General features: G+C 41.0%; 1 protein-coding gene across 1 annotated transcript in view; it reads left to right on the plus strand.

Annotated features, from left to right (window-relative positions):
* The window catches only part of TET1 (tet methylcytosine dioxygenase 1), a 121488-nt gene that overhangs the window by 9083 nt on the left and 98271 nt on the right, over positions 1-14134 (plus strand). The window contains exon 2 of the mRNA XM_084634104.1: positions 8622-10448. Coding sequence (XP_084490230.1) covers positions 8748-10448 — 1701 coding nt within the window. The 5' untranslated portion in view covers positions 8622-8747. The remainder of the gene's footprint in view (positions 1-8621; positions 10449-14134) is intronic.

The following is a 14134-nucleotide window of genomic DNA, read 5'->3' on the forward strand; positions in this document are numbered from 1 at the left end:
GGGCATGTGGAGTTTGTGTGTGTGTGATGATACATGCAAGAAAGGGTAATCCGTAACTTTGTTTGCTTCCAAGTCTCTTCCTCGTTCATCCACCCTCACTCGCTCTACCACACTCAACTCTAAAATTCATTTGCTGTGTTTCCCCAGAAGCCACCTCTCCTTTTCTTGTACCCAAGCTATTCATTCTCCCTTTTTTGTCCTTCAGAGTCCAGTCTTTGAGGTGTTCCTCCTTCCCCGGTCCATTCTCCGCTTGTCCCATCATACCCCTTCTAACAGTTCAAGTCCACTTCTGTTTGGAAATATCAATTACTTCTGGCTTGCTCTTTCCCAGATACCCCCCCAGTTCATCACTTTTTACTGACCATCCCATTGTTTGTGTTTGGTTCTTCCTCCCCCACTATTTTATCAGCTCACCTCCTCTCCACACAACATTTAATCCTCTGCTCCCTCTTTATATTCCTCACCAAAGCATTTCCTCTCTGAATTCCCCCGCCCCAGCCCTCACGTCTCGTTCTGTTTTCCTTCCCATCCCAGCATTTAATAATTCCCCCCTCCCCTCCAACATTTAATTCTTTCCCACGTCAGACCTGCAGCATTTTATCTTCTGGCCCCTATCCCCTACTGTGGGCATTTTAAGCCTTTTTTCCATCATCTTTTATTTTTAGAATCTTATTTTCTTCCTTTGTTTGCCTTCAAGAAATGGGAGAGGTGTGGGTCTCTTGGCTTTTCTCTCCTTCCTCAGCAGAATCTTTGCAGAGAGGAACACACTGAAGTCTTCCTGCCTTGGTCCCATGCAAAATGATGGAGTATCTAGCCTGAACTCTCTTGGAGTGGTGATTGGGGTGTGCATGAGTGCGAAACAGTAGTCTGAGCCTCCCCCACTGAGCAACTGCAGCAAGGGAGATAAACTGAGATCTTCACTCACCCCTCCAGCCCTGAGAAAGTTAACCCTGGAGTCCCCTCTCACATTCTACACTGGGGGAGGTAGGGGGAGGAGGAGATGCAGAGTTAGTCCAAAGTAGCTGGCTGTAAGGGGGAAGGGAATTCTTGCAGATCTTTTTAAAAAAACAAACAGCATGTGTGTGTGTGGGGTATTGGTTACTACACATGCTGGGGTATCAGGCAGTCCCCTCAATATATCCAGCCAGCTTTGATTGGTTGCAGAGGATTGGCAGCCACTTAGGCCTTGTCTGTATTTAAACATTTTGCCACTTTATCTTTGCTGTCATTGTGAAAGCAGCAAACTCCAAATCCCACCCCTTTGTAGACAGATATACCAGTGAAAGAATGCTTATATCAGTGGAGCGGTATCTAGACTAGGGCTTGTACTGGTATAACTGTATCAGTAAAAATCAGATCCCTTACCTACACAGCTATGCAGGTAAAGTTTTTAAGTGTAGACCAGGCCTTAGAAGGGGGTAAGTAATAATAAAATACTTTCTTCCTCCTTAGATGAATAACTACTCTGTAGATGAATGAAATATTTCTTCCTCTATAGCAGAGGTGGGCAAACTACTGCCTGCAGGCCACATCCGGCCCGTGGGCCCCTTCCCCGCAGCCTCGGCTCACTGCGCCACTGGTGCAATGCTCTGGGCGGCGGGGGTGTGAGTTCCTGGGGCAGCGCAGCTGCAGAGCCCGGCCTGACCCAGTGCTCTGTGCTGCGCGGTGGCGTGGCTGGCTCCAGCCAGGCAGCACAGCCGTAGCGCTGCCAGCCACCGGTGCTCCAGGCAGCGCGGCAAGGGGGCAGGGCGTGGGGGGATTGGATAGAGGGTAGGGGAGTTTGCGGGGGTGGACAGGGTTTGGGGTGGTCAGAGAGTGGGGAATGGGGGGAGGGTTGAATGGGGGCTGTCAGGAAGAAGGAAGGTTTGTATGGGGTGGCAGGGGGCAGTCAGGGGTGGGAGTTCTGGAGGTAGTCAGGGGACAGGGAAAAGGGGTGGTTGGATGTGGCAGGGGTCCCGGGGGGGGCAGTCAGGAAGGAGAGGTGGGGTTGGATGGGGTGGCAGTCGGGGGCAGGGGTTCTGGGGGCAGTCAGGGAGAAGGGGTGGTTGGAAGGGGCAGGGGTCCCGGGGGAGCAGTCAGGAAGGAGAGGAGGGGTTGGATGGGGCGGCGAGGGACAGTCGGGGTGGAGGTTCTGGGAGTGGTCAGGGGACAGGGAGTGGGGGTGGTAGTGGATGGGGCAGAGGTTCCGGGGCGGGGCGGTGGTGCCAGGCAACAGGAGAGGCTGGATGGGGCAGGAGTCCCGGAGGGAGCATTAGAGGGTGAGAAGTGGGGAAGTCGGATAGGGGGCAGAGGCCGGACCACGCCTGGCTGTTTGGGGAGGCATAGCCTCCCCTAACCCGCCCTCCATACAATTTCTGAAACCCAATGTGGCCCTCAGGCCAAAAAGTTTGCCTGCCCCTGCTCTATAGCTTTCCTTATAGATTTATAGGAGGATCAAACTCTGTAGAGCTGGCCAGCCTAAGTTTACAGTTAAGTTTATAATTTCCATACTTTTTAATGTTTAAATTATATAAACTAGATCTCAAACTTTTTCCAAGTGTGGAATACCTTTTAATTTTACCACACTTGGTAAAGCAATCCCCATCCTTTCATGTATTTATACCTGCTCCTGTATTTTCACTCCATGCATGCATGATGAAGAGGGTTCTAACCCACAAAAGCTTATGCTCAAATAAAAGCTTAGTCTCCAAGATAATCTATTAAAAAAAAAAATGACGAGGAGTCCTTGTGGCACCTTAGAGATTATGTCCTACCTTTCAGGATCTCATAACATCCCTGTGACAACTACAGACACTGTTTTTGTGGAAAACTGTTCATACATTTTCAATGTCTTAAATGTGAGATTCACAGAATTTTGAAAAATTCAGTCACTGTCTACTTCTGCTCTTCTTTTATCTCTTCCCCTCCCCCTCTGTTCTGTTTCTCTCTGTTGCCCAATGATTCTCTGAAGAAGCTCCTGTGTTGCCTGGTCTCCTCCACATTCACAGCTCGGGGTGCTGCCACACCTCCTGGCTTAAAGTGGTTTCCATCATATACAGGGTTTACAGTTTGGTTCAATGGCTCTCAGCACCCTGACTATAAAAGTTGTTCCAGCACCCCTGTGCATACTTGTTCAGTCCTCTCCCCTTGTACACCTTCTTTTTCTGTTCAGTTTCCTTCTCCCTTGGACTTAGTTCCTGCTGGGCTTGTTCTCTTCTCCCCTGGACATCCCTCTCACACTAGTGGCTGACAACTCAGGTCTCTGAAAGTAGCTTGTATTTCTTTTACTACTTCTGTGTAGAGCACTGGCCGCTAAGGGCAACAGATATGCTTCCAGCTCCTTGTTTCAAACTGCTTCTATGAGTCTGGGCTCTTGATTGAAAAGAATAGCCTGGAGGCTTGCAAAAGCAGTTGGAAACTAGAGGAGAGCCTGCACCTTGTGATTAATTAGCTAGCTTTCTGCAAACTACTTGCAAGTGCTTCATTGACCAATGCTTTGGGATCTGCTGACATAAGCAATTCTGACATTAGTCTTGAAACTCAGATAATGCAGTCAAACAAAAAATTTCTCTATTACCAGCATTCAAACAACCTCAACTCCAACTCTGGATTTGTGTTGCTATTTTAGGGTTTGATCCAACTTCCACTGAAGGCAATGGTAGTGTTCTAATTTTGTTGGGTCCTGGACTGCTTTTATGCCCTTTTTAACACAAGATGTGGGTAATATTTATTCTAGCATCATGTTTAATGGCTTGCTCTGACAGGAATGGTTTCTTTTTTAATGCAGTGGACAGATATTTTTCTGATTTGGGATATGTTTGGCCTATGTTCATATGGTAAATTTGTTTCATTAGGTGTATATAGAACTATTTTATCAGTAAAAGACTGATATTTGGATGTGCTTACATACCGTGGAGATGTGTGCTTTATCACAGTAGTTCTCAACTTGGGGTCTGCAGACTGTGTCTAAGGGGTCTGCGAAAGGTGGTCGTTACCATAGAATAGTGGTTTTCAACCTAAGATTTCCAAAGGGATGCCCACCTCCATTCAAAAATTTGTAGGGGTCCACAAACACAGGTGCTGGAACTAGGGGTGCTGCTGCACCCCCTGGCTTGAATTGGTTTCCATTATATACAGGACTTACAGTTCGATTCAATGTCTCACAGCACCCCCGACTATAAAAATTGTTCCAGTACCCTCTCTGCAAATGGAAAAAAGGTTGAAAATCACTGATTATCAGACCTAAAAGACATCTTTTAGTTTATATTTACATTTATATTACATAGATGACACAAGTACTCTTGAAGTGTTAACATATCTTTGATTGTTGTGGATTGTGTAAGGTAGTATGGAAGACCAGGCATTTTACAACCATTGTATACAAGTAAGTAGTTACAGTTTTTATGTACCATTCTAAGACAGAACTATGTGATGAATAGATAACGTTTATTTAGACTTCGTATTTCTTGTGAACGTTCTTTTACAAGGGCAGCGTTGAGCATATTTGGTTGCTCACTGGGATGTTTCTGTTTAATAGTCTATGTCCATTAACTAAATGTTAAGGTTGGTGTCAGCACTGTTTAAGTAATCTTTACCTTGTCATTTCCAAACTATATAGTTGAGATTTTTTTTAAAATAATGGGTTTAAAGTAGGGCTGCCAAGCGATTGTGATTAATCCCAATTAATTTTTTTAGTTTTATTTGCACTGTTAAACATTAATAGAATACCATGTATTTAAGTATTTTTGGATGTTCTGTACATTTTCAAATATATTGATTTCAATTACAACACAATACGAAGTATACAGTGCTCACTTTATATGATTTTTATTACAAATGTTTGCACTGTAAAAAGATAAAAGAAATAGCATTTCAGTTCACCTTTTACAAGTACTGTAGTGCAATATTTTTATCATGAAAGTTGAATTTACAAATGTAGAATTATTTTTTGTTTTTGATTTTACATAATTGCACTCAAAACAATATAAAACTTTAGAGCCTACAAGTCCACTCAGTCCTAGTTCTTGTTCCTCCTTTTAGAGGAGTTTTGGCTTATCAAAGGGGTAGGATATTTTTATCTCAGAATGTCAATATTTTGGAGATGGGAGTGGTGTGAGTTGTGCAGGAGAAGGGTGAATTCTTGATGCTGCTCCTCTTGGGTTGGGTTTCTGAGCTCACTAGGCTCACCTCCTGTCTGAAGAGGAAGAGAGTTTCATTTTAGAAATCCGCATTCAGTGTTCGGGGAGGACTGTGGATGGGGAGCGAGCAATGACTTGTGCAGGAGGAGGGTGAGGGAGGTGTCTTGCTTCTGGAAGGGTGGTTTCTGTGACTGGGCTCGCCAGGATTGCCTCCTTTTACTGAGCTAGGTGGGCTTAATTTGTAATGAAAGAGGTATTGGGGATCAAGCAATTAGGTGCCGGGGATCAAGGAGATATTTTACATTCATAGCTGATGCAGCTAGCTCAGAGGTGCCGTGGCTATGAACTTCTAAATTAAACACTGGTAGGTTTCCTTCAGCTAGGTGAGCCCTTGTTTGCAAGGGAGCATAGATTTTTACCTCAGGGACTTGGCATGTGGCAGGCGAGCCTGAGCTCGCTAGGCCCCTATTCTCTATGGGGTACCTCCCGGAGCGAGGGGTTGGCTGGGGGCAATGAGGCATGGTGCTGGAGGAGGGGTGGTCCCTGGAGTGAGAGGCTAGCTGGGGCAATGAGGCAATGGTGTGAGGGGAGTGGGGTGTGTTGGTCCCTGGAATGAGGGGCAGGCTAGGGGCATTGGAGCACGGCGGGATCAGGATCCCTACCTTTCCATCAGAGCCGGGATGGGAGCCACTTCCTCTTCTCTTTCCACCCTCCGGAGGCAGATTTGGTTACTGTGCCTGACCAGATGCTGTCCAGTCCCTCTGCAGCCAATGCCTCACTCAGAGGTATGTGATTAACGCGGTTTAAAAAAATTAATGCGTTAATTTTGTTTTCAGTTAATCGCAGGCTTTAACTGCGATTAATTGATAGCTCTAGTTTAAAGATGTCTTTTCTTGAATTACCCTTGACAATATTTGCATTACAGTAGCACTGGGTGTGCTAGGCACTGTTGAAACCTATAGAAAGAGACAATCCCTGTCCCTCCAAAATTAGTCTAAATAGATCATACAGACAAAGGGTAGGGTTAGGAAAAACAGAAAGACGCAGACGCGAAGTGACTTGCCAAAGGTCATGTAGCAAGTTCATGGTAGAGTAGGAAAAGAATCTAGGTCTCCTGACAAATTCCCTATTCATCATACCACTGCCTCTGAGTTTAACGTAACCTTAATATTCATATAATAAAGTTTTTTTTATTTAATTGCTAATTTTTAAATTAAATTTAGCACTCAATACCAAAACAATGTAAAACTTCAGTGCCTACAAGTCCACTCAGTCCTACTTCTTGTTCAGTCAATCGCTAAGACAAACAAGTCTGTTTACATTTACGGGAGATAATGCTGCCCTCTTCTTATTTACAGTGTGTCACCAGAAAATGAGAACAGGCGTTTGCATGGTTGTGGATGGCATTGCAAGGTATTTACATGCCAGATATGCTAAACATTCATATTCCCCTTCATGCTTCGGCCACCATTCCAGAGGACATGCTTCCATGCTGATAACACTCGTTTAAAAAAAATCTGTTAATTAAATTTGTGACTGAACTCCTTCGGGGAGAACTGTACGTCCTCTGCTCTGTTTTACCTGCATTCTGCCAAATATTTCATGTTATAGCAGTCTTGGATGATGACCCAGCACGTTTTGTTAATTTTAAGAACACTCCAGCGCAGATTTCACTAAATGCAAAGATGGTACCAATGTGATATTTCTAAAGATAGCTACAGCACTTGCCCAAGCTTTAAGAATCTGAAGTGCCTTGCAAAATCTGAGAGGGATGAGGTGTTGTGCATGCTTTCAGAAGTCTTAAAAGAGAAAAACTACAATGCAGAAACTACCGAACCACCAAAAAAGAAAATCAACCTTCTGCTGGTGTCATCTGACTCAGATAATGAAAATGAACAGGCGTCAGTCCACACTGTTTTGGATTGTTATCAAGTAGAAGCCATCATCAGCATGGATGCATGTCCACTGGAATGGTGGTTGAAACATGAAGGGACACATGAATCTTTAGCGCCTCTGGCACCTAAATATCTTGTGAAGCCGGCTACAACAGTGCCATTCGAATGCCTGTTCTCACTTTCAGTTGACATTGTAAACAAGAAGCGGGCAGCATTATCTCCTGCAAAGGTAAGCAAACTTGTTTGTCTGAGTGATTTGCTGAACAAGAAGTAGGACTGAGTGGATTTGCAAGCTCTAAAATTTTACCTTGTTTTATTTTTGAATGCATTTTTTACATAAGTCTACATTTGTAAGTTCAACTTTCATGATAAAGAGATTGCACTACAGTACTTGTATTAGATGATTTGAAAAATACTATTTGTTTTGTTTTTTACAGTGCAAATACTTGTACTCAAAAATAAAGTGAGCACTGTACATTTTGTATTTTCTGTAATGTAATTGAAATCAATATATCTGAAAATGTAGAAAATATCCAAAAATATTTAAACAAATGGTATTCTATTATTGTTTAAGAGTGCGATTAATCACGATTCATTTTTTTTAAATTGCGCAATCAATTGTGATTGATTTTTTTAATCACTTGACAGCCTGATAAAAACATACTGTATATTGACTCTGTCCCCTAAACAATTCTGATCTGGAAATCAGACTTGAATTTATTACAGAAAACTTCAGATCAGGAGTTCTTTAAACTTAAAAGTTATGGAGGATTGGGAAGGCAGGATAAGCCTTATATTGAATATTGGCGGCAACAACCTTAATGTCTGTGGAGCAGTCACCACTGCCTACATAATATATTTATGTGACACTGACAGCAAGATTGTGTGCTTTACATATTGCACCATATTCAGTGCTAAGCCTAGTCACAGCATCCCAGAAGGAATTGTGACTCAGAATCCCAGTTCCTCTCCTGCTCTTTTCCAGCTCAACGAGAGGAGAAATAACTTGGAATATCCCTTTTGAGGATACAGGTTACTTTCCTCACCTTTCGCCTGGCCAGGTCTATTGGCCAGCATGTGGGTGAAGAAGCAGTAGCTCTCTCTGGCTGCTGCTTCGGGGTGGGCAGATGTGTGTATCAGGTGATCTGTTCCTGAGGTGTGATAAGAGTAGGTCCTACCTGGCCTTGTGGAGGGAGGTCTTAATCTTCTGTGCAGCCACATGTAACCAGGCACACTCTTGTCCTGAATCATATGGGGGAGGAGAGCTGTAAATTAACCTGAAGCAAGTTGCAGTGAACTCAGGCTTCATTGATATATTTGTGTACAAATAATGAGTCAGTAAAGTGTGAAGTTCCCTTGGTCTTTTGCTCTTTGTCCACTTTACCAAGATGCCCACTTTGAAAGGATTATAGAGTATATGCTGTGTGTGTATATAATATATATATATATATATATAACATTAATAAGATGTTAAATATTTGATAAAATTCAAATATTCCAATTTTTGCCTCAATGTTTTAAATATTTAGCTTTAACTGAGACTTTTATATAATACTGATATACAGACTTTTATGATTAAATTAAAAAAACAAACTTTTTTTTATTTCAGATTCAACTCTGTATTATGACAGAGAACAGCAATAAGAGTATGCAATTTTCTGTTGAAGTGAAAAATTCCTTCAAGAGCCCATGATTTTTTCCACTACTCCTTTTACATATCAACTCCTTGATAGACATGGCTCACCACGCCAGACCTTCCAGATTAGTCAAAAAGGAAGAGTTAGGCAAAAGGAAAACTAGTGAAGGCAAAAAGAAATCTAGCCAAGTGAAAAAGAAAGCCAAGAAGAATTCCAAAAAGGCTGTGAGTTCTGGAAAATGCAAAAAATCAATGCAAGAAAAAAATGATGTAAAGAAAAAGCAACAAGAAAAGAAACCACCTTTGAGTTCATCAGTTAGATTTCTCAGGAGTAGTGTAACTAGAGCTTTATCTGGAACATCTTGGGTAAATATGGAGAAAACAGATAATATTCTCTTTCATAACCAGGATTCTTTAAACTTCAGTGGCTTTACAATGTCTCTTCGTAGCAGATCATTCTCTCATAGACTGTCCCAAACTGCAGTAATTACCAAAAAAAAGAAAGTTACAGCACAGAAAAGATTAGAAAAAACGGACAAGTATGAACAAGAAACCCTTACTATATTGGAAGAAAAAAAAGTTGAAGCTGCTGAAAGGGTTTCAAAACAAGATTCAGCACAAAATGAATTAACCCCTCTCAACATTCTATGTGATACAGACATTGAGCCCTCCATTAAATATGATAGTCAAGATAAAAAGATAGGGAGACCTGAATCAAGTGTCTCCATTTCAAAGCGTCTACCAAGCATTTACAATCCAGAAGTATTAGAGGAGGAGTATGAGTGTGAAGAGCCGCCCTGTGGGTGGACATCAAGTAAGATCAATACAGGAAGCTCAGACGAAAGTTTTACTCAGAATTCTGAGCTTGTTCCGGCACCTTTCCATTCTGACTCTATAATCACCTCTGAATTAAACACAAAAAAACATTTAGAAGATTCAGGCTCATTTGCAGAATCCCATGTAAAGATTAACTTAGATTTGAAGCCTGCTGATAAAGAACCCGATTCAAATTCTGACTCTCTAGTTACCACTGAATCAAATTCAATCGTATATTTAGAAGATTTGGGCTCTTTTTTTGGATCGCACATAAAAACTGACTTGGATTTGGTGCCTGATAATAAAGAACCTGACTCAAATTCTGACTTGTGCTGTAAAAGAGATGATTCAGAATCTGACACAAAAAATGTAGTCACAGTTTGTGAACCAGTTAATCTTGCAGTGCAGCAGCCTGTTAAATACATTGGTAAAGAAACTTTATTTCTGGACTCAGGTTATGTCCCTATTTCATCATCAAACACAGAAAAAAGCATAGTAGCCTTAGTCTCTACAACAACTGCAGTCTTCAAAGAAAATACTGGACATTCCTCTGAACGCTCTATTTCAGGGTTGTCCTCAAACACAGGAAGCTCCGCTCTTACCTCTGACAGAGAGAGAAATGTACATTCACCAACTGATTCAAAACTGCGGTATAAGGATTCTTCATTACAATCAGGAAGTGTTGGAATAAACTTGAACTCAGTTCAGGACAGCAAAAGCAATAGCATCAGTTCTGCTGAGGCTTCAGAACCATCCTCCTTTACAAACCCAGTTTACAGTTACCCTCTCTCATATTCATCTTTGCTCCCTATGTTAGAAAAAAAGAAACGAAGACGGTGTGGGGTATGTGAACCTTGTCTGCGGAAAACTAATTGTGAGGAATGCAGCTGTTGCAGGAAACGCAAAACAAGTCACCGGATATGTAAAAAGAGAAAATGTGAAGAACTGAAAAAGCCGCCACCACCAATAATGCTACCTTTTGAGGTAAGCAAGAAACAGAAACAATACACCTTCATAAGATTTGAGGTCCATTTGTAAATTCTTAAAAATATCAGTCATTCTGTAGATTTGGACAACATATTAGATAAAATTTAATCGTAACAGTTGAATATACTTCTCCAGTTATAAGCCTTGAAGATTAGAGTGAGCTAGTGTTTCTGTTGCTCATACCACATGCATTCATATAACTAGAGGTGGGCATAAGTTTTAGTCTGCTGCAAATCTGGTCACACTGGCCAATGTGGAAAAGTAGGCCCAGAGATAGAACTAATCAGGGGCTGGAGAGAGTAAAAAAGATTTAAGTGGAAGGTTTGAGGTGGGCAGGATCATCCCTCACCACATTGTGAAATACCAAGTGCAAATGCCTGGATTTTACAACAGGAGGTTGCTTGCTCTGTATGTGGAATTATAGAAAAACATTTTGGTAATAAAATACGAACAAAACTACAACAAAACCCCCTGGCTCCATATTCTATTCGCATTCTCCCTCTAAATCTCTCCTCCTTTCTAATTGCCTGTCCCTTTGTTTCTTGCATCTCAGTCATTCCTGGTTACTCAGCCAGGTCACATACCTCATCCTGCCCATATATTCTTTATTTCCCCAATTTCCTCTCTGGTCCCTGTTCTGTTCCCTCTGTGCTCTTTCAGTCCCAGTGGTCTGTCTTCTTGCTCATCCCTCTCACAAGTTTCTGTTCTCCACTCCCAGAACATCCTGAAAGCCTTCTGCCATTTCTGGAGGCTCTCAATCTCTTTGTCTTTTCTCTTCATCCCCCTGTTCCATCCTCCCTCACAATTGAACCCCCTTAATCTATCCATCTTTCGTCCCCTGAACTTCCTCTCCTACCCTAGCCCCATGAATTATCTGTCCCTTATCAATCCTCTGACTCTAATACATGATCTCACTACTCCCACCTAGTCTCTCCAGTCATCTCTGGTCTAGTTGGTGTAAGTTAAAGCAGGCCTGAAGTTACTCTATTTGATTTGAAGATCAACAAATAACAAGCCAGTGAAGAGAATGGAGTATGGGGAAACTCCCTGCTTCCTACAGCAAAAGAGTAATGTAGCAGCAACATTATGCTCTTCCTTATTTTTAATGAGTATGGACTTAGGAAGACCTTAAAAGAGAGCATTGCAGGAGATGAGATAATAAGGTGATTAAGGCATGAAAAAGGATTTTGGCAGAGGCAGGGTCAAGGAAAGAATGAATTCCAGCTTTTCTGTCAATCTTTTTTTCCAGGCTAAACATGGTTTTCTTTTATTTTCTTCTTGCATAGTCTGACCTTCTCTTTGTATTCCTGCTTTGCTTCTTCACCTCCTTTTCTTTAAGTCCTCTCTTTGCCTTCTTAATTATATCCCCATTCCCTTTATGTTCCTCTGCTCCAGCAGTTTCATTTTCTGGTGTACTTTTAGAAAAAAAGGGGTATATTTTATACTGTGCATATCAAATTGTTTTAAAACTACAACCCAAAAGGCCTCCTTGCCTCTTCAAGTAAATGGCAAGAAATACTTTTGACCTTGTAAAGTTTCAGAAGACTGGGTTGAGCAAAATGTGTACTTCTGCCCTTTGGGAACATACCATTGGATAATTTCTTGTAAAATTATATTTGAATGAAATACAGAGACTCTTACTTTGAATATTTCTAAACAACAAATCCTGCTATAGAATACAAAATTGTTTGAGGAACTGAAAGAAATTAAACAGTATTTCTGAAATATAAATATATGTCAGGGTCTAGGAATGTAATGTAGAGGTGCTGAATCCTAAGGAGGGTGGTGGGGGAGGGGAAGCAGTATCTTGCAATGCTCAAAAGTTACTTTTCAGATAAGAAAAGGTGGTCTTGTGGCACCTTAGAGACTAACCAATTTATTTGAGCATGAGCTTTCGTGAGCTACAGCTCACTTCATCGGATGCATTCAGTGGAAAATACAGTGGGGAGATTTATACACACAGAGAACATGAAACAATGGGTGTTACCATACACACTGTAACGAGAGTGATCACTCACCTTACCTGGTCACTCTCGTTAGTGTATATGGTAACACCCATTGTTTCATGTTCTCTGTGTGTATAAATCTCCCCACTGTATTTTCCACTGAATGCATCCGATGAAGTGAGCTGTAGCTCACGAAAGCTCATGCTCAAATAAATTGGTTAGTCTCTAAGGTGCCACAAGACCTCCTTTTCTTTTTGCGGATACAGACTAATACGGCTGCTACTCTGAAACTTTTCAGGTAAGGTAGACATATTAGCTGCTCAGAAGGGAATCCCTGGCTGGCAAAGGGTTTAAGACTGCTCTGGGAGTAGGTTTTATTTTTCAAGTGGAAGGGAATTGGAAAATGCCTTAGGACTCTGTCCAGGATTATTTATTTATTTATTTTTTTAAAGAAGGGAATCAGGCTAGTTTCAGTAGATTTCTGGTTGCAAGGAGTCATAGTTCTGTCGCTCATATAGATAGAATGTTAGTATTTTCTTGAGGTGATTCACTGGAGAGTGGGGGGATAGCTGTTTTCATCCTTAAACTACATTTTATGCAAGATGTTTTCCCCTCAAAAGAAGGATTCTCCCTTCTAGTTTCAACTAGACAAAGTGCTAGAATTACATTCTACCAATCACAAAATGCACACTGAAATCCGTGAAAGCCTGCATGTGGAATTACTTCAGGATATGCCTTTAAGATACAAAGCATGTCCTTGCTTAGTGCAAAGGAATGATGACTTTTAAGATCATATATGGATTTACCTTTAGAGACAACAAGACCCAGCTGGTAGAGTCCATGCCTGAAGTCTAAAATCTGAGTGCTGTTATGCATGCACAATCAACCTAGAGAGAATAATTTTCACATTTGGAGCCAATATTAGTTACTATTCTGTTACTTTAATTAATTTGCACATAATCGAGATATAAGATTTTAAAACTATATTGGGCAGGCATACATCTCTTTGAAATAACATCCACATAAACTTTCAGGAATATCTTACCTTGAAGGATGTAATAGATTATGCAGGGACATGACATCATGAAAATCTGGTTAAAGCATTGTGGGCTCTAGTTCATAGATTCTATGGGTAGCACAACTGTTTTTTATGTAATACACCTCATTCTGATGGATTAATGACATTTTGTTATGAGTTGGTAGTACAAAGGAAAGAATCTCAAATATATAGGCTAAAAGGTATATAATTTTTTAATATTTAACAAATACTGCGCTAAGCTTTTAAAAATACAATAAAGGTTTTATATTTAACAGATCTCACAATAAATGTTACAGAAATACTTTATTATTAATTAGTATTATTATGAATACTAACCTTTTTAAATTTTGTCTTATTTTCATTCCAATACAAATTGCATGCAATATAGATATTTTGGGTTATTTCACAGCTGTCCTCTAACAAAACAGGTTATTTGCTTTCATTCAGTAGTTTGTTGTGTTGCTGTTGAGTCTCAATGTATGTCTGTGTTGTTTGGAAATGTTGTAGGTTCTACTAAGCAACATTCAGCAGTGCTGTAAATGGTGGTATAAGTTGCAGATCAGGCTCAAGTGGCAGGGCGACAAAGTTGTGTAACTTGCTTTGATTTGGCATTCAGTGTACATGCAAAATAATTATAGTTTACACTAGTTTAGTATTCTATGTGGTATTGAGTGTTGAAGATGAGGGGGTATTCATTA

This window comes from Lepidochelys olivacea, assembly GCF_965140295.1.
Source record: "Lepidochelys olivacea isolate rLepOli2 genome assembly, chromosome: 7".
In the NCBI taxonomy this organism is placed as follows: domain Eukaryota; kingdom Metazoa; phylum Chordata; order Testudines; family Cheloniidae; genus Lepidochelys; species Lepidochelys olivacea.